Raw genomic sequence first — 25,680 nt, 5'->3', positions numbered from 1 at the left:
TCATCCGTTCGGAGTGTACTTTCTCGCTGACGGAATTTAGCCTTCTTTATGTTATCTGCCTCTGTGTTTGGGACACCTCAACAATATAGGTGAGTGATGCTACCATTGATAGCATTTTGTTGAATCTTCCCTCTTTCCGTTAAATTTAACTACTGGAGATTGCTCAACTTATAGCTTCTGGTTAGCTGCGAAGAGGTTGCATACATTCATGTTTTTTTATTATTTTATTATTTATTATTGCATTTATTGGAAAAGTAAAGCATTCATTCCACCATGAACCACAGATGAACCAAGTCCATGATGCAGCACTAAGCCCGGTTGCCCTTTTGTATTGATTAGGATAAGTACTAATAACGAATTGGGATTTGAGCTGAAGATTTGCCGAAGGCACTGCAAAATTAAACTTCAACACAAATCAGGAACAAAGAGGGAACAGATAACTTTTTTTTAAATTCTTATCGAGAAGGTATATTTAGTGGTTCTTTTTCCGTCTGCAATTACTTTTAGACTGCAGAGTTGACATTTTAACTTAACACAAAAATATCTAGTTATAGGTAATATTGCCATAACTTCGGGTGAAAGCAAAGGTATGATTGCGGAAGGAATAGGGCGAGATACTCGGACTATTTTCACGAAAATATCATCAGACGTGTGATGGGGAAAATTCGTGGAGAAATAACTCAAGTGTGATCGAAGAAGTGCGGAGTTCAAGACTCGGCATGGGGAGAGTTTTGGGGGGGGGGGGGTTGAGGGAGCCTTAAATGGAAATTTGTCCGAAAAAAGTACGAAACATGTACATTGAAATACAACGAAAATTAAAAAAATCAAAATTTTAAATAAATTTTAGTCTTAGACAGTACTTAAAATTTTGTTCTCAGAGGCTAATTCAAACAAATTTCCAAGGAACAGTTAGGAGCTATGGAAAACCCTGTTTCACTGGGGGCCCCTAAACCCCCGGAAGGATTGCTGCCCCTCTCCCCAATATAAAACTCTAAACTTCGCCTATGAGACTCGGTGTTACCGGGAGATCCTTTTCGTATCTCGGTCAGCTGTTCTCTGTGTGCCCTTGCGATTCGAAGTGGAACGTGTACATTCGTTTATCGATCACTTGGCTCATATGCACGCTATCTGTGTGTGATGCTACGATAGATAGTGTTTCTTTTTCTTTTTAATATTCTCTCCCCCTTGGGCAGTGATCGTTTCTATTCGCAGTAGTTTATCGCGTCCGATACGAAGTGCACCTCGGTAGTTCCTTGCCAAATGTTTCCCCCGAGGGATAATGTGGCTCACCTCGAAGGTCCGTTCTGCTGATGATGGTTGAAGCCACGGCCGAGCCCTCTTCAGTGGTCTCCAGTTCTGCAGGAAGTGCACCGGCTTTCCTACATTCCGTGTTTGCAGACTTCCAGTCCACAGGGCGCCGACCGAAGAGGTAACAGTTGCGGCCAGCTCGTATGAAACCCTCGCGGCAGGGCGCTGCGTCCACGTACGGTGCTGTGAAAACAAGAGAAAGTTGTACTCCGATTTCCCGCGGTCATTCCCAAGGGGACTACTTACTGAAGGCCAAATCCGCCCCTTTGAAACTTGATTTGCGATGCTATTATGTTTTAAATCAAATGTTTGCGAGATTATTTTGTGCATTCGTGATATGATAGATTAATAATTTAAATTTGTTGCATTCCACACAGTATACATTAAATGATTAATCCTTTTTCACCTCTTCATAATGACCTGAATCGGTCGATACCGGTTTATTGGTTTTAATAAATACTATGTGGAACACAACAAAATTTACTTTTTAATCGGACATTATGTTGCCATTCGTTCTCAATATTTACTTCAAAATATTTACATCCGCGATAAATAGCATTGAAAAGTTGTGAATTTGATAAATCACATCATCTCGAATTTAAATTTCGGTCAAATACCATAATCATAGCTTATTTCCCCATGAAATTCGGATCGCTTCGACCGTCACCGACACGAGTGGCGACTTTAGTAAACCCATTTAAATGCACAGTGGGTGACATCTGGAAACCGTTTTGAGAATCCTCTGTCGTAATATTCGTGGTAATTTCCAATGATCATTGAAATGGTAAATGCGTTGCTATGATAAAAATTTTTCCCAGCTTAACTCATTTTCATAAAGAGTAATGAGAAGCTTGCCGCGGACCGCTAGCGCCACGCCTTATTTTCCTCCTTCGCATTTGTAACCTCCCGCAACAACCTGGAAATCATGTCATGCATGAATGGCATTCTTACCTGCCAGTGAAGTATGAAGTAGAAAAGTGGAGTGTGTAAAGGGGCAAAACTCTTTACGTAAATGAACAAGGGTAATTGCTAAGTAGTGATGGACATATTCGATTACCATGTTTCCTTCGAGAATCGATTGATTTGAAAACTCGATTCTGTGTTGAGCATCGACCGATGATGATCGATCGCCGATGGTCTACTGCGGTCATCCATAGCCGTAGATTTCCGATTGTTATTGATATCTTTTCCAGATAATTGATTTAGTATCGTCAATATAAATCGATCTTAAACACCGTCGACGATTGCTGGGATTTATCGAGTAATGGAAGAGTATCAGTGAGCGATTCATCTTCCGATGATAGGATGTAACGATAGCGGTAATGGTGTTGAACGCCTTCTCCCGGTTCATTTTTCAATTGCCAGCGAGTGGCTGGTCCTGGGAAAAATTTGGAGTACACAGAGAGACTTTTAGAGTGCATTTATTATATGGAATACCTAAAATTAGGTGATGAATTGAGTTTGGCAAATTTCGTATTCTTAAACTCATTGAAATATATTCTAACAGAGGGTTTCTATCTCCACCCAAAGATGCCACTCGGGAAGTTTGATAATTAGTACGGGTAGCGTGATGGCGGCGAATTGGTTGAAGTATTGGACTGCTGATCGGAGGGGCCGGGGTTCAAACACACCCCACAAAAAACGAAAATCCTCCCAGCGTAAGGTGGCCCGGGAAAGGTATTGGCCCTTCTACCATGATGTGTGAAATTCACGCGCTTAGTCTTGACTTGGTCCAGGGTGAGCGCTACCCTCACCTATCAAATCCAACTTTCGAGCTGGATTAATGAGTGAGTGAAATAATTAGCCCTAACCGAAACTTATTCACTTGGATTTGGTTGGAGGAATGTCCCCCCTCCACGCCGCGTACCTTGGTAAAATCTGCCATCTGGATTGTAGCTACAGCTACTAAACCAAAGGTTCATTTTATAGGTGAGGTTAGACTTTATCTAGACCTAGGCTGCAGTCTCATGACTCATTCATGACTCATTCATGATGGATAGATCAGTAACTTTTTCAGAGCAAAGTACTCTAAATGCGTTTTGTGTAATGATGTTTTTGGCATTACATTTTGCCTAAAATGATATTTTAGTTTTTCTGCACAATCAAAATTACTCATCTTCAATTTTTTTTAGCTCATCATGAGTCCTTGATGAAATATGCGTCAGACGTGTGGATAATATCTCACCTTTGTTTCTATGTCTCCGTGCATTTCACGTTCTAGACGGATGTTAGCGAAGGAGATAACACTCCTTCAGGAGGAATTCGGAGTTCTTTTTATGGAGTTCAAATGGAAAACCAGGTAAATAGCCTCATAAAACTTGAGCAGTTTAATTTTAGGATTTTTTCAGCCCTCAGTTGGTCTAAGACCTTTGATCTTCGAAAGGTCTGCTTGCTATTTAATCAGGAAAAGCAGACATCGTGTTGTTGATACATTTAAGGAGTGCTTGGGTTTTTATTGTGGATTTATAATTATGCAACCATGACAATAAGATGTGCTTCAAAGAAGCGGAGGAAGAAAAACAGAATGAGGAGGCAGGTAGTTTCTTTCTTTTTGCATGGACTGGAATCGCTGTGAATGAAAATCTGCAATTTTCTTCGTCTCGCACGTAGCTGTTTTGTAATTTGGATAGGCACCTTTATTATTTTACTGAAGTTATGTGTAGAGATAGTTGAAATAGTTGAAACCTGTACCGTGAATTCTATAATTTAATTCTGTTGCTTTGATGATATCTTTGCCTGACATAGAGTACCTTAATCATCTTTTCAATATCAACTTCTTAGATTCGTATGGTCACGCTAAAAAATTTCACCCGATGGAATGGGGTTAAGTTGGTGACAAAACCTTCGCTGACGGCGTCTGAAAACTATTGAAGCTGTTGGAATCGTTACTGGCCGTATTGCCGTTTATTTTAGCATGTTTTCAGAAAAATCTATCAGAATTTCAGTTATTTAGTTACCTAACTTTTGTAGATGTGAAGTAAAATCTGATGCTTTCCCGGCGAATATATTCGAAAAAGGCTATTCGGGCTTCCAGCCGGGTGGTCTCCCTCCATGATGTATCTACCATGAATAGGTCAAGAATTTCAATTGACTATTATGTGTATGCTAGAACCTTCTGACCCAAGAACTTTTATTTCTATATATTATCAATTCTTCTGTTATAAAATTTTACTGTATCTGCAAATTTTCATTTTTTGGCCATTCCTTCATACTGAATGGTATTGCCCCTCGCGGCGCGTCTGGGATGAGATGTATTCTCATCCATCCAAACCAATCGTCGAATTGAAGGGCTGAGTGTGTGAGTTACGCTATATTTATTGCATATAGGCTGTATGCGGTATTGCAAAAAATCGGGCTGCGGTGGCAAACTTTCTCTGGTCATATCAACCATCGATTTCATATATTAATATTATTATAATGATTATTAAGTATTAGGCATTGAAATTATGGTTGATGGCCACGATATCGATATTTTGTGCTTTTTTTTAAGCGTCAGAGAACCTTACTTGGAAGTTTTCATTTTTTCAGCTTCGAATCAAGATTTGTAAATGCGGTTTATTTATACATAGACTGGGACACTAGTTTGGACCTAATTCGTATACTTGCTACGCAATGGAAACATTGCAGTGACATGAAGGACGTTAAAAATCTCTGTTAATTGGTTGCGTACATTGTTGATGTGGATCATCGTTATTTTATTAAGCTTCTCTTTGGACTGTTAGCTATCGATCCGGTGATCGCTGTAGTTAAAACATATGGATAACTTGTGTCGATGATGTTATGCTGGGAATAATTATCACTGTGAATTAATATCGTCCTCATTGCTTGTTTATCATTCCTGGTAAATCTTATCTCGGCACTCGAGGCAGTCTTATTTTATAGCTCTCGGTGTTAGCTCAGATTTGTTTGCTTATAGATTAACAGATCTTAAGAAATGCCCTGAATTCGAAGGAAATGTGTTCAGCTTGTTAGAAGGGATTCTGACGTGTTAGCAAGGCGGAGAATTGAAAGCTCAACGATTTTCTAGTCGGGTAAATTAAATAATGTGTCATGGGAATTGATTTTTTTTATTTCAACCGAGAAATTTTCAAGGGATTTTTTTACCAGGGCAATGCCCTCTTGTGCCTGGTCGATCTAGGAATAAGTTTTGGACTGCAATTTTACAGCCAAATTTTAAATTCCTCTCACTAAACCGAAGAAAAAAATTACGGAAATAAATCATTTAACCATGAGGTTTCTATTTGGAATAATTATTTTGGATCCTTCTTTTGTGACATAGATAAATGTCTTGCAATTAGCTGTAAGATACGCCTAGTAAAGAAACCTGTCTGAGAATAAATATTCCAATTAGTTCTGAATTTCCATACCTATGCATGTTTTCGAAGAGAATTTCATCTATGCTGTAAGTGGAAAGTAGGCGACGCAGAATGAAGATTACTCATTGAATTTATTGCGTTTTAAATTATATATAAACTATATATTTTTGAGGCAACGATAGCGTTGTCGCTATGTTAAATTCTGCTATTAATGAAATGATTTTTCACCGATTTTGTGATGCTTTGTTGTATAGGTTTGCAACATGTTAGTTGTTTACGAACTGCAGTAATTTTCCATGCAAAACTTTTCAAAGCCAGTGCTCTCATTTCAAAATTTTATGAGTACCTCGGCGGAAAGGCTTTTACCTGCATTTGCAGTTTTACTGTTCATGTATATGAAATGGATATATCGTTGCTGTTACTCTTCGAGGAAAACGTTTTTTTCCATGATAGTGTGCTCCCGTAATAGAACATGATCCTTCCTGGTTATCTGGTTATTTATTCCGGGAATATTAATAGTTTAAAACTACCACTATCATCATGAAATTATTGGGTATATGTATTCAATCATTTTCTAAATTTACCTGTATCTCAAATATGATATATTTCCCTCAGTAATTACTCTAAGGTAAAAGTCTCATACTTGTAATATAGCCTCGTGTAATTAGTTCGCACAAGTGCACATGAATACGTACTTGGTGTTTGAAAATCTCACTTATGAAATTCATATTTCTAGTTATTTTTGTTAACTTTTCCAGAGGATATCCACCGATACTGAAAGTCTAAATAAGTTTGGTGCTTTGGTAAAATCTTGGGATAAATGTAATTTTAACCTGGCTCTTCTCTATATGAGCTGCAATGTCGAGACGGTACTATAGGCTTTAAACAAGCAATTTGTCGGGATATAAAATACAAAACAAGATCAGGCGAGTGAGAGCAATGTGCCCTCTTAAGCATGTATTACACAGTTACGCCTGACATGTCCTCCGAGAATCTGTTTTACGTATTTCAACTCTGAAGATATCCCGTAGCTCTATTTTTATTTCCCTGCTCTCCGGCTTAGCGAGCGAGTGAGCCAAACCGTGCAAGGGCAAAGAACGCTTATCTCACCTTGTGGCTTTTGTTGTCCTTCCGTGACGTAGTAGAGCGCTTCCTCCGCTCGTTGCAGCCGCTGTTCCATCCTCTCCACTTTCTTGGCCAACTTCTCGATGGCCCCCAGCAGGTAGAGGTCCGTCTCCGACACCCCGCCCCCACCGCCCCCGCCCACTTGGATCTCCCCGCTCCCTCCGCCCCCGGACACGATGGCCTGCGTCGGCGGGGCCTCGCCTTTCTTCCGCTGAGGGCCCCAAGTCGCCTGGTTCAGCACCCTCTGCACCCTGAGACCTGTGTGTCGAGAAAGCGGGCTGTCGTTAATAAATGCAACTTCCCCGCGATGGTAGAAGTAGTCAGGAATAAAAAATATAATCCTTAAAGAGGCTCTCTACCCATTTCGTCGCGTAAAATTTGGTCACGGTGAACTCATTTTTTAAAGTTTTTGTTATTGTTTACTCACTCATTGTTTTCTAATTAGATTTTAAGTTAAGGATGAATTTGTGCAACCATTACGAAATATTGTTCATTACAGATTGGAAGTGAAGGAAATGAAGCAGTAGCGTAACTAAGGATACACTTTGGGGGGACAGGGGGCGACTCCCCCACGAATCGGGAGATCCGGGGGTCAGTGAGCGGTCAGTATTCAATGACTCGTCTCACTGCCATGATATTAATAAATTATCTTTAACTTTAAGGAAATTCGGTTATTACACGCCAAAAATAGATAATATTTTTAAATATTTTTTTAATTTCCCTGAGGCTTTGGGGGGATCTATCCCCTCATCGCCTCCCATAGTTAAGCCACTGAAATGAAGACTTAGAACTTACGTTTTACCCTAGTTTTTCAACGTGTATCAATGCAGTTTCGATCATAAAAATGAAGATATCAAGTAAATATGAATTATGTCACAAATACAGTGTCGCAAATTGTTTTATGCGAAAATAATCGTTTCTAAAACCTTAGATGGAAGATGGGACTTTCTAGTCCCAATCTCGCCCAATAATGACGTTTATTATTATTATTATTATTACGTGTGCTACGATATCTGCTGAGGTAGTATGCCCCGCATATGTTGGCACGTCCGCCACTGGATCATTCATGTAAGATATCCTTCTCGCGTATTCTAATAAGAAACATTTCCATCACAGAAGATATCCACAGAATTTGAAAAGCAAAATTAGATTGCAGAGAATTTGCATATGTACGTGTGTGTACCTTAGGCCTGAAGAGTTTAAGTCGTGTGAAAAACTTACACGTCAATCGCTCAGCGGATAATCCATCGGTTAAGGCATTTTTTAATGGAATGCAGTACGTAAAGCCTACCTACATGCCACCGTTCTCTCTTTTCCAAAAGGCCGATGAAAATATTTCCTATAGACTATAATATATGCTATTCTATTAATTATATGACATCCTTCTGTGTTAACGCCCATGTTTCAGTCGCGTATTTAAACTGCACTTCGTATCAACTTCCTCTCTATCCTTTTATTTACGCCTATATCCAAAGATACAGATTTTTTTTACTTTCTTAAGTATGCATCCATTGCGATCTTTGTTTTTTTTCCTTAATGTCCTTGCTACTGTGTTCGTTCATCACGCCTGTGCCGCCCACATAGTTATACTGTATACTCAAGTTTATGTCCCTCTTCGATTATGTTAGGCCTCGCATTCCTTGATCTCCAAGCTCTAGAAAAGCGCATTGCTTTATGTTTCTTATGATTTATCTTCCGGAAAATATAGTAAGAAAAAAACTAAATTGTCATTCCCTGCAAAACTCCTTTACTCGCGGCAGGAAAATTGATCTAGTCCCGCAAACTTTGTGACGGCAATGAATATTCGTTTGCCCTAGAAACTTTCCACGAGTGAATTCCATTATGAATTGCTCTCATCTTCACCTCTTTAAGTAGCTTGAAAGTTTTCACAAGCTTTAAAGTCAAAAAAGTATGTTATAGCCCATGCACAGCTTGTTCTTCTTGCAATTACCAGTGTAATTTTCCTAATCAACCGACGTGCAACCACTCAGCGTTATACGTTTTTTGATCAACATGGGTACGTATTAGGCATATTACACTTCCTCTTTCTTTCACGAACGCTTCAAAATTATTTCGTACACAAATATCATTGGTGTCATGCGGAAATTTTTCCGGAGCTATTATTCACTATGATACGAACTTCCTGTATACATTTATCAAAAACACTGGTATGCTTACTAAAATATAATGAATGTAGTTGCGTAAATTTTATTTTCTTGGCATTTGGCTCTTCATTGCATTAGAAATGAGTTCGGTGAAATTTTTTTTTACTTTTTTCATCAATATTTCACTTACACTTGATCACTTCATTTAAAACCCATTATTTTTTAAGTGCAGTATTTTTTTATTCCTAACTATTTTTCTGAAAAAAAAGAGAAGTCAGGATTATGATGACCTATTTATGCACGTAATTTTTTTCAGTTTAAAGGAACATTACGTCGATTTCATAGCGCTGACGTTAGGAATTCCTCAAAAAGCAGTTATGGGCAGTTCTCTGTATCCACACAGAACTTTTGTGTATAGTAGATGAGCATGGTTCTCCCTGGAGAAAATTTTTGAAACCGCAGATTTCCCTGTTATTCCGGTGCCGCCAGAATGTCGCATATCCGCGAAACGTCGCCCTACGAATAATATAGCTCATGGCCACGGTTGAGGGAAAGTGTGATTCAAGGCGCACCTTGAAAAAGTCTCGCGCTATCAACGAGTTTGCTCTTGACGCCGAGGTATTTGCATTCTCTGCAAATCTGTCCCTCGGATCGACAAAATAATCGATACTCTTGAGGTTGCTGCTAAAACTTGGGGAAAAATTCCTTCGTCTCCGTCTCCGTTCCACAGACAAAAATTACGGTCGCAGTTTTTAGGAGGATTTTATTTCTTACAGGGTTATAGAAAGGTTTGTATATGCTCGTGATTGTTGTTCAATTCGTATCGGTTAAAATAATTTTTGTTTAACTTACCTTTATTTTTGACACAAATGAGGGAGCCTTATTTACCTTATTATTTTTTTTTTGACGGCATTGTTTTCAATATGGACTAAAATTGGACAAATATTATATTTAATTCTTGCCCCCTTACGGAATACCAATTTTTAATATATCTACTTTCCGAGTTCAAGGGCCGCTTTTAAAGTTTAAGGGACTATAGTGGGCGTGTAAGAGCCAAATTCAATTATTTATTGAATGCGTTAATCTCATTACCATTTGCTGTAGCTGATTCCGCTTGCTTTCTTACGAATAATACCACACTTAGGATTAATATTTTTACAAACGATTGAAATAAAATTGAAATACCATAAATATATTTAATTGTAATCATGTTTCATAAATATAATGCTAACGGCATCCAACGCCGTCCAAATTTTGGTGCATTAAATGGCTTTGGCATCAAAATAATCTCTCTTTAATTGCTCATATCCCATTCCAGTGGCATAAATAGGAATATGCTCTGGTGGGAGGGGGGATTGGGAGGGGATGGGTGAAGGGCAACCTCCCACCTACCACCCCCCTTTTAGGAAACTTTTGAAAAAATGAAATGCCTGCAAATACATTTTACATAATTTTAGCACTTAAAATTAGGGTTCCATTGAAAGGTTACGTTAAAATTTACTAGAAAATAGTTTTGAATATTATTTTTATTTCTCTGAGGCTTTGGGGTATAGAACTATCCCTCTCATCCCCCTCTATAGTCACGCCGCTGTCCCAGTCGCAATCCTATGATATATATGAATTTCCATAGATATGCTGCTATGAACCAAGTTGGGCTGACTGGAGGAAGTCATCGAAATTACAGCATTAAAATACTCGCCGTTCTAATCGCTATTTCAATAGCATTACGCTGAGTATCCGAGGTGAATTTTATAGATACGACGTTTGAAAGGACTAATTAATACGAGCAGGTTAATAGTTTGCCTCGAGTTCGAACGTAAACGGTGATATTTTTAGTGAAAAAGTTTGCCGTTAGTATTGCTATGCCAATTGATTGGAGAACCGATGAGGAATGGACGAAAAGGATTCTGCTCCCACGTTCCCGGATGTGGATTTTCATGTATCCGTAGACCGAGGAGTTCCGGGGAGGAAAATAGCTTGCGGCATTTTTCGAGTTCCGCCGGTTCAATTTATCTAGCGAGCCTTTTGTGTGTCCGATTAGTCTGAAGGTAATTCCATTGGATCCTCTTTGAGAGGAATCGCCCATGAATTCCAATTCATTTGTCTACATATATAAAAGAGGATGTCTGTTTGTCTGTCCGGTATGCGTTTCCATACGGCTGCACGGATTGCAACCAAAGTTCGTTCATGCTTCTAAAGCCCATAGTGCTACTTCTGGTTGATTACAATGCGTACTTTGCGTAGGTTTCTCATTACTGCTTTTTACATCACATCATATAACTTCCGCAGTTGGTCATCCTATCGGGTAGATACACCTCTTGACACGCTCAAAGAGAAAAAACAATAATCATGCTATGTGATCATGAAATCCAAGTTTCCCTCTTCTCTGGGTACTATCCTTCCCGAGTAATGCCCATGGGCCTGCTAATTTTCAATACTTTTCATTAAGAGTTGAAAGTAAAGACTAATTCGGGTTTTGCTTTGACCAATTTTTACCACCATTCTCTATTGCATAATTAGTGTTTCTCAAAATTTGAGCGATTGATATCCGGCGAAATAAGATCGGGAAAGCTGAAGGTTGTTTCTTATTTTTTTATTTTCTAAGGTATAAATCAGGAATCTTCGATGCTATGACGATGAATAGGTAAATCTGTACAATTTCAGAACACTACATCTATGTATTTTTATAATTTATTTAAATTTAATTAAAATACTTAATCATACATAAATTTACTAACCATAAAAGTGTATTTAGTTAAAATCCTTATTCTGTCTCTTATTCGTGAATATTAAATGTAATGGAAATAACATTTCTAATGGAAATAAGATGAAAACGAATGCTATCGTCGTTGTCAGCAAATTGTTGCGTTGAGAAATCGTTTAAGGTACTATCGTGGGTCTGTAAGAGCCGATTTAAATTTTATATTTATTGAATGCGTTACTCAACGAACGGTACCCTCTATTTGACTTTACTTGCTTTCTTACAAACAATACTAGAATTGCGATTTGCATTTTTCTTAATAAACGCTTGAAATAATTCATAAAAAGAAAGAATTAAGAATAACACAAATAAACCTTATGGAAACAAACATTATTGTCGTAGTCAGCCAATCAGATCCATCACATCAATTACTTGATCTTATATTCATTTAGTCATTTCCAGTCATTGTCGGTGACCCATCATGTGAATTATGATGTTGCCTTTTTGATCTTTGTCACGTTCGCAGAAGTCGATTATCCTTCTTGTATAATGTATACGCTTGCTGTGAGGTTGACACCTTTCGCGACAGTTTCTAAAGGGATAATTTTTTTCCTCCGGGATAAACCACCTATTGACATCGCCGATCACCACAACTCTCGATTATGTAAAGTATCTCTGAAACTATAAATTAATTGAACCATTAAGCTTTTACTTGGCGACCGGAAGATGATTACTTTTGTATGTAGCTACTGGAGTAGTTAACCACTCCCATTGGATACAAAAGTCATCATAACGCCTTCGTTTGTTTTTACTAGCCCAGTGCTTCAATCCGTTTTTTTTAATAGGTCAGAGGCGATCATTGGGATATAAGCCCTAAGCTGCTCATAGAAAAAGAATTTGGGGGATTCTTAAAGCGTATACTATATTCAACCGGGTGGGGGGGGGGGGCAGTTGCCTTTTGGCGGGAATGTGACACCAGAATTGGGGCAGCCTAGGGAAAGATGAGCGTACAGCACACTCCAGATTAAGTCAAAGCTTATGAATTTTCTTCCACTGGGCCATTTTTGAGGATTTTTAAAATTGTGAGTATCTGAAGGCTTCACTCAGCATTCGAACCCGGGGCCCTTCGATGATTAGCCCAAACGCTCTACCCAATAGGCCATCGATTGTTTCGACCATCGATTAATCGAACCGTCCAGCGAGCCTAGTTTTATGCGCGCCTCGACTCCCTACGGATTCCATCCTTTCGTGCCACTTCGTTCCTTTTGAGCTCCCGTTTTTTCGCGAGTGCTCCACTTTGGGCTTTGAAGGGGTTGAACGGGTGAAGCAGGGGCCGCTTACATACGTGTCTCCCCTTTTCGCCCTCCCGTCAACTTGTTGGGCTTCCCTTACGGCGACGCCGCGCTGTTTGTTCGACCCATTTATCCAGAGAGCGTAAATGTACTTGAAAATTTTTATGTTGCCTACTGATCCGAGGCGATTGCTTACCATGCATGGGGACAAAGGAGACTATTTTTAGCACATTCCTGGCCTGTAAGGCATGTCCTTTGGTTATTTAAAATAGACGAATCAATAAATCTCTAAATTTGTAAGAATCAATAGCTTTTTTCTATAATTTTTTTAAAGCTCTGGATTTGATAGGCTGAATTGTAGCAATAGGTCGGACCTATTCGAGCTCAGTTCTCTAAGGTTAGATTCTTTAGTGAGATGGGAGCTACCTTTGGGCTGCTCACTTTATTCGAAGTAGGCTATATATGTTACGAGTGACTTTATGCACAGTCACGTGTAGGGGCGCAAAGTTATTTTCACCAAGGATAAAATTTATCGTTAGGACATTATTTGGCTTAATCAGGATTCGAACATGGATCTCCCAATTGCCATAAAGCTACCTCTGAAACTAACTTGCCATTTTCCTCCAGGGTGAGTACAGACTGGGTTTTACCAGCAAGAAGTTTGCGTCTCAAGTTCACATTGTTGTGCGGGATACGGTAGTCATGCTTTCAATGCCACTGTCGGAGACCACGAAGATCGGATTCGAATGGATTGCCTCGCAGGTTGAGACAGTTAATAAACCTTAGGTTCTTATTCTAGACACGGGAAAAACAAGATATTTCTGCCATGAGAGTGTCTCGAATGCATAGGGCTGGTGAGAGCATGGTTTTGCAATACCCTGTTGGCTTGTATAGACTTTAGCGGAAAGATGCTGCATAGATGAGGCACCAGTCCGTACCGTTGAAGCATTTTTTTTGTAGCCGCTTTGAGCGCAGTTTATTCGGTTTTCAAAAATGTCCGCAGCGCGGCGATCAGTCAACAGCGATCTTTTTATTCTCAATATTTACTATATATAACATGCCGAGTCTTGAGGGAATAATCAGGATTAAGGGGGGAGGTCATAGGGGTCATGACCACCCTCCCAAATTCAGTAAAAAAATAAAATGTTTATTAGTTTACTAGTTTTTTATCCTTGTAACGGAGTAATTGGAGTGTGTATGCAAATGCATGGCTACAGGTCCCAAACGTGAGATAACCTTGATTTGATCTCACGGAGGAAATTCCATACTCCCAAGATTCAGATCATTACCCACCTCCAAATTTGATGAAAAAAATCGCCCCCTGTGAGGAATAGCATTGAAAATTTATGAATTTTACATGTTACATCGCCAAGGAAATAAATTACCGTTAACTTAGTAGTAGGTTTGAGGTTACGGCTGCGTCGACAACTAAGGTAATTAGCACCACGCGCAATCTAGTAATTGCATCATGATAATATATTACACTACCAATTTAGTACGGCACAGTTAAGAATATTCTTATATTGGTTTTTACTAATCAAATTGCATTTATAAGACCATTTTATGTCAGGAATTCCTTGACACGGTTAAGACGGTCTGGGTCATCGCCCAGAATACATTCTTGGCTGCCACTGACGCCTAACCTGTCTCGCGTAAGAAGGAAATCATCACACTCCGTCAGGAGGTGTCTCACAGTGAGAGGGCTGTCACAAATGCCACATGGTGGTGGGGTCTTCTTCCCATCTTACCGTTAATTTTCCGTATTATAGCTTATTTCTCCGCGAAATTCGGATCGCTCAATTCGTTAGTGACGCCAGCGACTTTTGTAAATTAAAAAAAAAGTTTTCTTGGAAATTACACTATTACTTATAGCACTTCTTTTTTAAAAAGTGCGACCCGGGTTTCGATGAATTATCATCATCTTCAGGCGCAAATTATGATCTATTTATCTTATTCTTGTTACCTAGTTACCAGATGAATTTTAAAACGGATGCCAGAATAGGGGAAAAGGATGGGTAAAGAAACCAAAAAAATAAATATATAAAAGATAAATGACCATAAGATAATGGAATACCACATAGTTAGTAATGACTTAGTGACTTTTGTAAACCTATATAAATGGCTAGTAGGTGCCTACACATTTAGAGGCCAACTCGAGAATCTTCATCGTAGTATTCCTGTTTGGAATTCACTCTGCGTGTCTTCATTGTCTCGAACGACTACTTCGCCAGCGTTATAGTTGGCTTCTTCAGGTCAGTCAAACTTCAGAGACTTGAATAAGCCGACTGCAGCTAAGATGAAACAGCTATCCGAGACAGTAAAAAGACACGGGGTGGATCTCCAAAGCAACTGCTCTTTCTCGGCAAGCCTTCATTTTGGAAGAGCTTCCCCTATCATGTCTTTCTAGGCGTTTTCTTCTTTCAAAAATTACGTTGGAAGAGGCAAATTCACCACGTGTTTCTCGCTTTAAAAACTCGCGCTCAGTGTTGAAAATTGTGCTAGAAATAACGAATTTACAATTAATGAACCAACCACTCGTGCCAACAAACACAGGCGACTCTCACAATTCGTGCAGTTGCTGCTCGAAACTCCTTGACCGTGATTTTAGAAGTTTGACTTAATTTCATTCCTGGAGTGATAAAAATGTATCCCTTCGCGTGATCATTAAATACTTCCTCGTGCAATAGAAGACGGAAGAAGAATTAAGGTTGGAACCTGGCTATGCATGCGCCTTGAAAAAGATATTTCGAAACACTCTCGTTGTGGACAGTTATTGATTTTGGGAATGGGATTGGGACATTTCCTTTTCTTCCACGTGGGTCACTAAAGGAGAAGAGGATGTTCTTATTTAAAGCTTTAAGGCTTAAGTCGCCCTTTTATGTATTTTTTTAATTGCACTGCCGAATGCGGGCGGCACAAGAGGAAAAATTACCGCTAAAGTGGAAATAATAGCAATGGAAAGATTTTTGGACTCCCTTAGTTTATTTAACACAGAAATTGTTAAATAAATGCCTGCTAAATGTTAAATCATTGATATATTTATTTTTTCTTTCCATGGGCCTCGTCGCATTCCAGGAATATATTTTGAGCTATTTCGCAGGCATGACACGAAATTTGAACCAGGGTTACTCCAGTCAGAAGGCAATTTCTCTGTCTACTATACGTCACTATTAGATCTTACTATGTTCCAACAGTTTATTTATCACAGCACTTGTTAAATAAATTTCTGTTCTGTGTCAAATAAACTGTGGAAGTCATCATTGCTGTAGCAAAAGTATCTTCATTGCTATTTTGGATCCATTCCACCACATCGTAGCTTGCAATTTTGATTTAACCGAAGTGGAAGATTAAATACACATAAATTTGGGGAACTTTTTTATCTTATCTTTCGGTTCAAAAACAATATCTTTCATTGAATAAGTAATATACTGTCTCTGACAGCTTGTTAATGAAATTAGTCGCACGTATTTAATGGAATAAAATTTAGTTCTTTAATGCTTCGATCGAAAGAATGCCTTTAAATGAAAGTCTTTTATCGATGATTCCTTTACTAAACAAGATTAAGTTCAAATATTGTCGGAAGTTAAATGGTCACCATTTAGGTATGCATTATCCGAGTTATTTAACTGAGATAGGATGTATAATTTATGGTAGGAATTGTGAAATTGTATCGCCAAAGTGCGGGTGGTCGAACAGAAAATTTTAGTGAATGAAAGTGCATTTAATTAAATGCCTACATATATTCGTACTGCTTTTTCATCCCAAAAATTAATGGTATTGTTTGAAGTTTCATCACAAAGAATTTGAAGGAAAAAATTTCTATTCTTAAATTTTTAAATGAAATCTTCAGTTAATGCCCGATTTTCTTTATTTTACGCATCGTCGTCAGGATTTGAAGGCCTTAAGAGAATTAAGGGACCTAAAAATGATGAATTAAATATTGAAAATTAATAAATATGTTCACAGGAATAAAATTATATCTATTCAAAGGTGGACAGTTTCCTTTTTTCTTCACCGTCAAGGAGTCGTAATATTTTACAATGCAATTTGAGAGGTGATCGTTACGACGAAGCATGTGACGAATGCGAACAAGTGCTTTTAATGTGCATTATCATGAGATAAATGTATGTGCAGTAATATTAGATCGGAAGCATGGTAGGTATAGAGATTGCCTTCTGACTGGAGTTACCCGGGTTCAAATTTCGGGTCAAGCCTTCGAAATAACTAAAAATATAATCCTTGAATTTCGAGGTGGCTCAAGAAATAAGCAACAAGCACGATAAAATTGCACGCTTCTGCCTTGGTTTGCAGTGAGCTATATCCTTACTTCTCCCCACCATCGCGTTGGATCACTGAGTTGGAGGCGGTTGGAAGGGGCCGCAAAGTCCTTACATATTTGTAGAGGATGTGAGCTCGTCAGGAAGGAAGCCTTTTTATATCACGTCGTAATTTGACTTTTGAAATATAGAGAAAGCGCAAAGAGTTTTGTACCAAAGTTGGAATCATTAAGTCGGCACTCTCGGAGATAAGGATAACGCTATGTGTCAGTCAATTTATTCAAAATCCCCCTCTGCCTTCAGCCAGTAATTAGGAGTTTCCGCTTCCGCTACCTAGCTATGTCTTTTCCACTAATGAATGCTTCTGCCAAATTCCTTTTGTATGCTCTTGCGCCTCTTGCCCCTTAAAGAGATGAAATTGGTTTCAAGTCCATTTTTAGTACTCGGGAAAGAGTGGATGGAGAGTAAAGCTACTGGTCTATGAGTCTCGGGCTCAAATGGGAGCAAAGCTCTTGATTGTAATGGGGAAAAAATGCTCTCGACGCGAGGAGATTAATTACCTCATACCTCCCTGGTTGACTTCGAATTTTCAGTCAGTTCTGATGCATGAAATTATTATTGATTAGATGGGGAAATCATTACGTTACTTCATATTTTACGTATTTCATTCTAATTTTTACGAAATAAAGCGCCTAGTAATGCTATTAAAGAGTATGAACCGAGAAAATTAAGATGTTATTCGACGGTTAGTGGGTATAACAGTTGCGCAATTCATAACATCAATTGGTACACTCGATAGAACGACAGGATTTTTCTTTTCCCATTTCCATGCCTCACTGAATATTTTTTCATTTGTACTGCGTACTTTTTAAACGTTTCCACCTTATCATTTTAAGTATTTTTTAACTTTATTTCTAGCCAGTTAACGATTTTATTCTAATCATGATTAGACTGGCGTTGATAGGTAACGTAAAACTAATTTTTGCATATTTTATTTGTGCTTTTTTACTAAATTCTTTATTTCAGTGAAGTGATACATTTGTAGGAGCTCATTATAGCACACACAAGTGCACGTGATATTATTTTTTTGACAACCATGAAGTGGATATATAGCGTATTGTGTTGATTACTAACTCCGTGCCTAACACCCTTGACTCGGTGACTCGAAAGGCTCAGAACGATTATGCAGATATAGCGTCTCATTTCTTGACGTTCTGCGTATCAGGTGGCGTTATGCGTCAATGAGCAAACCGACACTTCCGGTTATACGTGGGATTCAGTATTCCCATTACCCTTGACTTTTTATCAAGTTTCTCGGAGGTCGAGTGAATCTATTTCTCTCGACGTTACTAACCTAGTCGAACCCGCAACCTTGGGTACAGAAAGTGGTGAGGTAGCCTTCATGTGTGGGTCTACCATTATGGATAGATGAATTCAATTCTTTTTTAGAAACTTCCTCTTCTATTCCAGTAGTCTTGCTATCGAGTCGAGGAGGTATAGGAAAATCATGAAACCGACCAATATCTTGGATTCATCAATTTTGCCTTGGCATTAAAAAAATAAGCCTGTCGTAAATTATGAGACAAAGTTATTGAGATTTGAAAAACTGTCGATCACTATATCCTTTTTTAAAATCTTTCTTCGATGCGGTAAACATACCACTAATTCATGCTATTAGCATCTACCCGTATTTTATACATCACATCAGTGGCGTAACTTGGAATATGCTTTGGGGGATGGAGGGGTTTGAGGGGCGACCCCATCCCTAACCCCCCCACGCGACGGGAAAAATTTTGAAAACTGACATGTCTGGAAATACATTTTACTCCACTTTGGCACATAAAATTTGGGTTTCACTCGTAATTATGCGGGAAATTATCGCATTAAGGCAAAAATTAGTATACTACAAAATTTTATGAGACTTTGGGGGGGATCCATTCCCTCATCCCATAGTTACGCCTCTGCATCACATCATCGTTAGTTAAAAATTCTAAGATAATTTGACGTAGTTCTCCATTCCGCTCTCCTTTCCTCGAGCCTTTTTACAGTGACGTATTTCTTCTCTTTCACATCCTTAATAACCTGTTTTATATAACTCATTCGGGGTCGTCCCTTGCCCTTCTTCCCTTCCATCTGTCTTTCTACGATTACTTTCATCAAGACGTCATTCCTCGTCATATGGTCTTCTAAACTGTCCCATCTTCCCCTTAAGGCTTTAAGAATAATTTTTTTCCTCCTTCTTTTCTTATCACTTCCTAATTAGATTGGACGTTATCGATTCCGGCTAAGGGAGAGCATTATCTCTCATTCGTTTATGTGTCTTAGCTATTAACATTTATCCGAAGATATCGCCGTAAAAATTAGTTTTCCTGCAGGAATCGTTTACGGAGTCATGTGCTAGTTGGTACTCAGTGTGAAAATTCCATAGAGGGAGAAAACAATTTTATTCAAAAATAGTTTCGAACCGGGAACTCTCAAGTTTGTGCCCAATGCTCCTGTAATTTGAGGTTCCTTGGTATCATCTTCCGGTGTGGATTTTTATGCATTTTTATGGGCGTACCAAGAGAGGGACAGGAGGGGGCATCTGCCCCCCCAGAAAAAAAAATCGCAAACATCTTTAAGGAAAATCAGGACTGGATTGAAAAGAAAGTTTCCAAAAAAGTTTCTGTGAACCAGCGAAAAATATTATTAATATAAGATATGGAACTAAAATAATTTTTTCAAGCAAACAATAAAAAAAATTAATAAAGCTCTGTCATAGTTTTCTTAGCATGTTGGCTTCATTCACCTTTTTCCATCCTTAAATGTTACAACTTGAACAACCATGGCTTCCCCTCTCCCCCTTAGTTTTGATCCTGGGTACGTCCTTGGCTACGGGACATAAAATGTAACAAGGTAACACGTCCGCGGGTTTGGCGCCACATTCCCTCGGCTGAATAAAATCATTGTACGCTTAGGTGTTCATTTCACGCAAATATTTTGAAATTACAGCGGAGTTACCATCTGATCTCGGTGAAATTTTGGAAATCCCCACAAACTTCGAATGCCGAGGTGACCCAAGGAAAGGAACGGCCCCCGCCATAAATGTGGGATACCACTCATCTGTGGCTTAGCATGGGGCGAGATCTACCCTAATCTATCCAAAACTACTGCCTCACCGTATTAAATCAGGGAAATTCCATTTGTGACGGAATTACCTTTAGACAAAACTATGCAGATATTTCGATGAAATTGTAAAATAAAAAAAATTGCAAAAGTTCTTACTGTGCATGGTCAAAAAACATTTATGAATGTGATGTTCATGCACAGAAACAAAATTAACTATCAAAATACCTTCTAAATATGCCCATAATTAACAAGTGACGGAATTACTGCCAGGTCAACCTCCTAAGTGTGATGATTTCAAATATCTTCAAAACTCTGTGAATCGAAGTATAATTTGAAAACTTTTAACAAGGCTTTGAATAATGTATCAAATACTGATTTCATAAAATTCAATCATTTAGCTTTTGCTTTATCAAGGTAAAGTATTTTCAGCCTCAATTTTAATTTGAGAGAAAAAGTTGACATTATCATGGAAATGCCCATGATCACTAGGTTATGTAGAACCAGAACCGCCAGAATATTTCGGGTGGCTTATTTGGTTGGAGTACTCAACGAGTATTTAGGGGATTTTATTATGGATTCAGGTCAAGGGAAAGGATTTTTTTCTTTGAGAAATATCCACACTTTGTGCGCACAAGCGGGAGACTCCGGTGTTGAGGTTTACCGCTGGATACCGCCTATCAACATTTCCTGAAATTGCACCTGAAAAGATTAGTTCCTGTGTATATATTTGAGGTTAACTTTTCGTTCTCTTCGTACGTAGCTACGTTTCACTGTTTCTGGAATTCGGCAGACTGAATCCTCATATCTGTCCCCCCCAACCCTTCTTATTTCCCCCCTGGAGCAGGAAACTGCGGCTGAGCTTTAGCGTTTAGAACGTCCTTAAAGTCGCCGCCGCTGGCGTCTCATTCTTACGAAAACTTCCCGCGATCTTGAGGCGAGTTCTTCTGCAGTGTTTCCTTCTTCATCAAGGCTTCGACCGCATCGTGAGCTGTCGAGGAATACGTTTTCAGTGACCCTCCAGCTGTGCTTGTGACAAGTGCCCTCATCAACGTTCTCGGAGAATTTCTCTCTAGTCCGTGAAAAACATAGAAGCGGAGTTGGGAGTCTATTTCACCGTTGTAGTTTTGTTTGGATCGTTTGTGCGTCCGTCATTTTCCTGACCGGGCTGATTAAGTGACGAAGTTCACTGTTTCTCGTTCCTGCTGGATTGAGGAGAAGCCTGTGGTATGAAGAAAGAGGGACGATTTGGAATTCAATAGGTCAGTGCTGCTACCTATAAGTTATTTTGGCTATGAGTGAACCCCGTGTTGATTTAACACGTTCCGTGCTCGCTTCACGTTCCGAGGACGCTAAACTCCTGTTCACCCGGTTGCATTTTACCTTTTTGTCGGCGTCTTACTTGTTTTAAACTTGCGCTATAAACGTTAAAGTTTCAGCGTGCATGGAGTGGGGCCTTGCCAACATTTTTCTGTTTCACGGATGAGAAAACACCGAGAAATAAATTACAGATATTGCATGCGGGAAAAGGGTACAAAGGTTAATTAGTCATTAATATTCTGAAAATTTCAACGTGATAGGTTAAGTTTCAACAAGCTGTGTTTCATAAAAAAAGGCTGGTTGAGCGGGAGTGATATGTCCTCTGAAGGAAATTTCGCCGAAAAATATAGTAAATGTTTTATTCGCAAAATTTTCAAAAAATAGCCGGGTATTTTACTGTGCTATATCTACAGATTATATTTACGTGCTTTCCATGCTACTTTTTTCTGTAAATATCATTAAAAGATCGGAAATTACGTCGGAGCTCTGCTCTGCAATGTTTTGGTTGTTATGGTTGCCAGTTCGTAGAAAACATGCTGATTGCTTCTGAGTATATTATATTGTCATAAACGGATTATTTGGTTCGACATTTCATAATGATCGCGATGAAGATAAAACTAGACACATTACCTCCCTGTCTTTATCGCCTAAATAATCCGCAAATTGCTGTTCCTTTTTTCAAAATACGGTTTTTGAATGGAAATTTGGCTCATTGTTAAAATAATGGCTAAAGTTCTCCGGTATTCTTGAATTAATAAAATAATGATTTGGCCACCACTAATATTTCAATTTCAAGTCTTTAAGAATCTTCATAGTTTCCTTCTAATCCTCGCATATTCACCATTTGAAACAAGTTGGAATCATAATCATAATTGTTAGTCCTCTGCATGAAAAATAAAATATATATTTATCTCAACCTACGATCTATGTTGAAATTCAATGGCTTCCATATGAACATGTATAATTTTTGTTTTCGACCACGGTAAAAGCATGGTCAGATGACTCATTCTCTTGAAGAGGATGTGAGAACTCTGTGATTCAGAAAATATCAGATCTACTTGCTCCGCGAGCAAACAAAGCGTGTGACAAAATTTTCCTTGCAGCCATGTTTTTCGCCAATGTTGACTTTCGCCGCAGGGCTCTTTCTGATGGAAACTGTGAGCCATCCAAGTAGAGGAATTGCATCAAATATTTACCGTAGCGACCACATTCGGGGTAGTCAAGAATTTATCACCGTAAGTTTTCGATGTCTTCTGCGTCTTATAATTATGGACTTGGGATTTTTCTTCCGTTAAAGATGGCATCATTAGAATAATTTTAAATTTACATGCATATCCAGTACATATAACCAATAAAAAAATCTCAAAGGATCTCGCAAACGATTTAAAAACTCTTTCTTCTAAAAAGGAAAGAGTATACTTGGTTTTAATTTAAATACTGGAAAAATAACTGATAAAATAAAAATCAAAATGAATAATGGATCAGAGTTTTATAAAAAATGCATTATAGCGTTTTTCTTAAATACGACCGGGTCAGGATTACAATTTTTGTGAGTTTTTATTTCCAAAGTGTCTGTCAAAGTGATTATTTCATCTTAATTTAGCAATATTTGTGACTGGGTATCACACCTTCTCCGGGAAGTATTTTAACGAATAGTTTGGGATCGGGATGGCGTGGTGGCCAGAGTGTTGGCTTTCCACCCGGTGGGCTCGGGTTCACATCCCGGCAGTGGCAGAGAATTTTTAGAGACTGCCCGATTTCTGCTTGAGTGTTATATGGATGTCATTTCAAGCGCAACACTCCATCCATCGGATTTGACGTTAAGCCGTGGTCCCATTGGCGCCTTTCTTTAAGAGAAGGCTAATACCGACGCCGGTTTTCTCTCCGCCCTTCCTTCCATACCCTTCCCCCATGGCGCAAATGGCCTCAGCTGTCAGTCGCCTCCTCCAAATGCCACACCATACAATACGAATAGGATTAATTTGTGACTTTCGTATTCCATTGTCATTTAGAAATAAAAAGAATAATTTCGGCATTGGCAGAGCGAGTTGACGCTTATTATATTCAGTTGAGAGAATTTTGTGCGAATGCGTGAATGTTTAATTTGACCAACCCTAAATTATCTGTCTGCTAAAATATCATTTGAGCCCGCTGCAGAATTTTCTTTCGTGTGATGTGGTTAAATTGACGTGATAATTAAATGAATACGTACTGTACTCACCGGCTTCATTGGTGTCCATCTCCCAGTTTCCATGTGACCAGCCGCCCGAGTTCAACCTCTGCACCATAAGTTTAGCCAAAGTCTCATGATGACCCTCCCAGTTCTCTGGAACTGTCGCCGTGGTGTTGTCAAACGGCACCGAAATCCCAGCTAATAGACATTAAAGACAAAAATGTCAGTGATTTACAAAAACATAGATTATTAGCTACAGCTTCTGCTTGGCTTCAGGATTATACTTCCTGAACAAATCTATGCATAAGAAGCCTATAGGCAATCAAATCTTTTACATTTATTTTCGTATTCACACTTTTAAAAAAATCTATCCCCTATTTCGAGAATATTTTATTTGTTTATTCCCTATATTAACGCGCATTATTTTACTTGGAATTTTCATTGGACGTAATTTTGATATGTGCCTAATTTACTATTCTTTATTTTCTTGGTTTTATGAATCTGCATATTAAAACTGAAAAAAAACGAAACCGACAAGAAGAACTTTCTGATAGTTCATACCTCTTTTGAGAATTAACCTAATGTGTGACATAGAATATGATTGTAGCTGTAATATAATAATGCTTGAGTATCCCATAGCTCACTCGTATCTAAGCATTCATTGAATGACATATACTTTAGGGATATTGATATCAATTTTCATGATTTTTATTTATTATAATCATGAGCTGTTGGCATAAATAATGGCACGGGATCGTAAATGTTTATTAACTACGCTGTACTAAAGAGGAAAGTGTGAATAAATTTAGTTTACTTTCGATTTTAGAAAAATGATGAAGAAAGCTCCATTTCCATGCTCATTGATTTTTTAGCCTAGGTACGGAGGATTGACGGCTGCCAGCGTGGGCTGCAAACGATTGTTTTTTACTTTTATTAAAAGTTGTGTTTATATCCTCATTGAAATCTACATTTATATCTCTCATAGTTATGCATCATCGAGTTTACAAGGAAATCGATTTTCTAGGAAAGCCTAACGATATTTTCGATCGTTGGTCCATAAATTACGATTACTGAATCATGTTTTTAAAATATGGATAAAAATGTATGAAGTTAATTCTTTGATGGGAACTCCTTAAGAGAACTCATTGTCGTCCTCGGTGGCGGCGAGTTTAAGTCCTCTCCCGTCAAGCAAGAGGTCGTGGGTTCGAGTCCCGCCTGGGAGGTTTCCCCCATAGGTGGAAGAGGGGACTTCTTAGTCTCAACCTCGCCCGAATAATGGCATTTTATTTTATTATTACAGGGCATGGCTGTTCCTGTACGTGCAATTGTTAAATTTGTTGAAAACCCCGATATAAAATGGTCGAAATGAGCTGTATTTGGTAGTTTGGGAATAATACAAAATAAAATAAAATTCGTTGAGCGTGAGTGATGCCCTCTCTTATGCCTCCGAACAAATGCAATGCAGTTACAGGTGGCGAACATGGTTGCTTGTAACCGCTTCGAGGCTGTTTTGACACGTTGAATTACCTCTGTGGACGCGAGACATTTGACACAGATTCCTTTCCCCCGTGGGATGGGCAGAGCTTCGTTATCAGAGAGGCGTGACTTGTTTTTCGCCGAAACGAACCTCCCTCCCGTGTCCTCTCCTTATTTTTTCCACACTTTTCACCGGCGCAGGAGAAAGCGAGGCAAACACGAAGCCCGCGGCCCGTAATTCATTTGTCCCGGCTCTGTTTTTATCTTCGACACGCTAGTGCGCTTTTTACGCGGAAAACGGTGCGTTAAAAGTGTATCCGAAGGATCCATTTATTTTTGAGCAAAATCAAAAATATTTTTATACAGACGTGATCAAAATTACCAAAACTTTTTTAGACGTAATACGCAGTCAACGTAATACGAACTCAAATTTTTATGAGAGTAATGTGAGAAATCAAAATCCCCATGCAAAATACGCATTA

General features: G+C 38.7%; 2 protein-coding genes across 2 annotated transcripts in view; one reads left to right on the top strand and one right to left on the bottom strand.

Moving 5' to 3' along the window:
- LOC124161432 overlaps positions 1-25,680 on the bottom strand; it is a 42,961-nt gene that overhangs the window by 9,461 nt on the left and 7,820 nt on the right. The window contains exons 3-5 of the mRNA XM_046537750.1: positions 23,771-23,920; positions 6,735-7,007; positions 1,291-1,491 (exon numbers count right to left, since the gene is read on the bottom strand). Of these exons, the coding sequence (XP_046393706.1) occupies positions 1,291-1,491; positions 6,735-7,007; positions 23,771-23,920 (624 nt within the window). The remainder of the gene's footprint in view (positions 1-1,290; positions 1,492-6,734; positions 7,008-23,770; positions 23,921-25,680) is intronic.
- The window catches only part of LOC124161274 (E3 ubiquitin-protein ligase MARCHF8-like), a 125,682-nt gene continuing 101,409 nt past the window's right edge, over positions 1,408-25,680 (top strand). The window contains exon 1 of the mRNA XM_046537563.1: positions 1,408-1,429. The gene's annotated coding sequence lies outside the window, so the exon portion shown is untranslated. The remainder of the gene's footprint in view (positions 1,430-25,680) is intronic.

This window comes from Ischnura elegans, chromosome 6 (assembly GCF_921293095.1).
Source record: "Ischnura elegans chromosome 6, ioIscEleg1.1, whole genome shotgun sequence".
Classification (NCBI taxonomy): domain Eukaryota; kingdom Metazoa; phylum Arthropoda; class Insecta; order Odonata; family Coenagrionidae; genus Ischnura; species Ischnura elegans.
The sequence above is the reverse complement of the archived record's forward strand: the minus strand, read 5'-3'. Positions and strand labels throughout refer to the sequence as shown.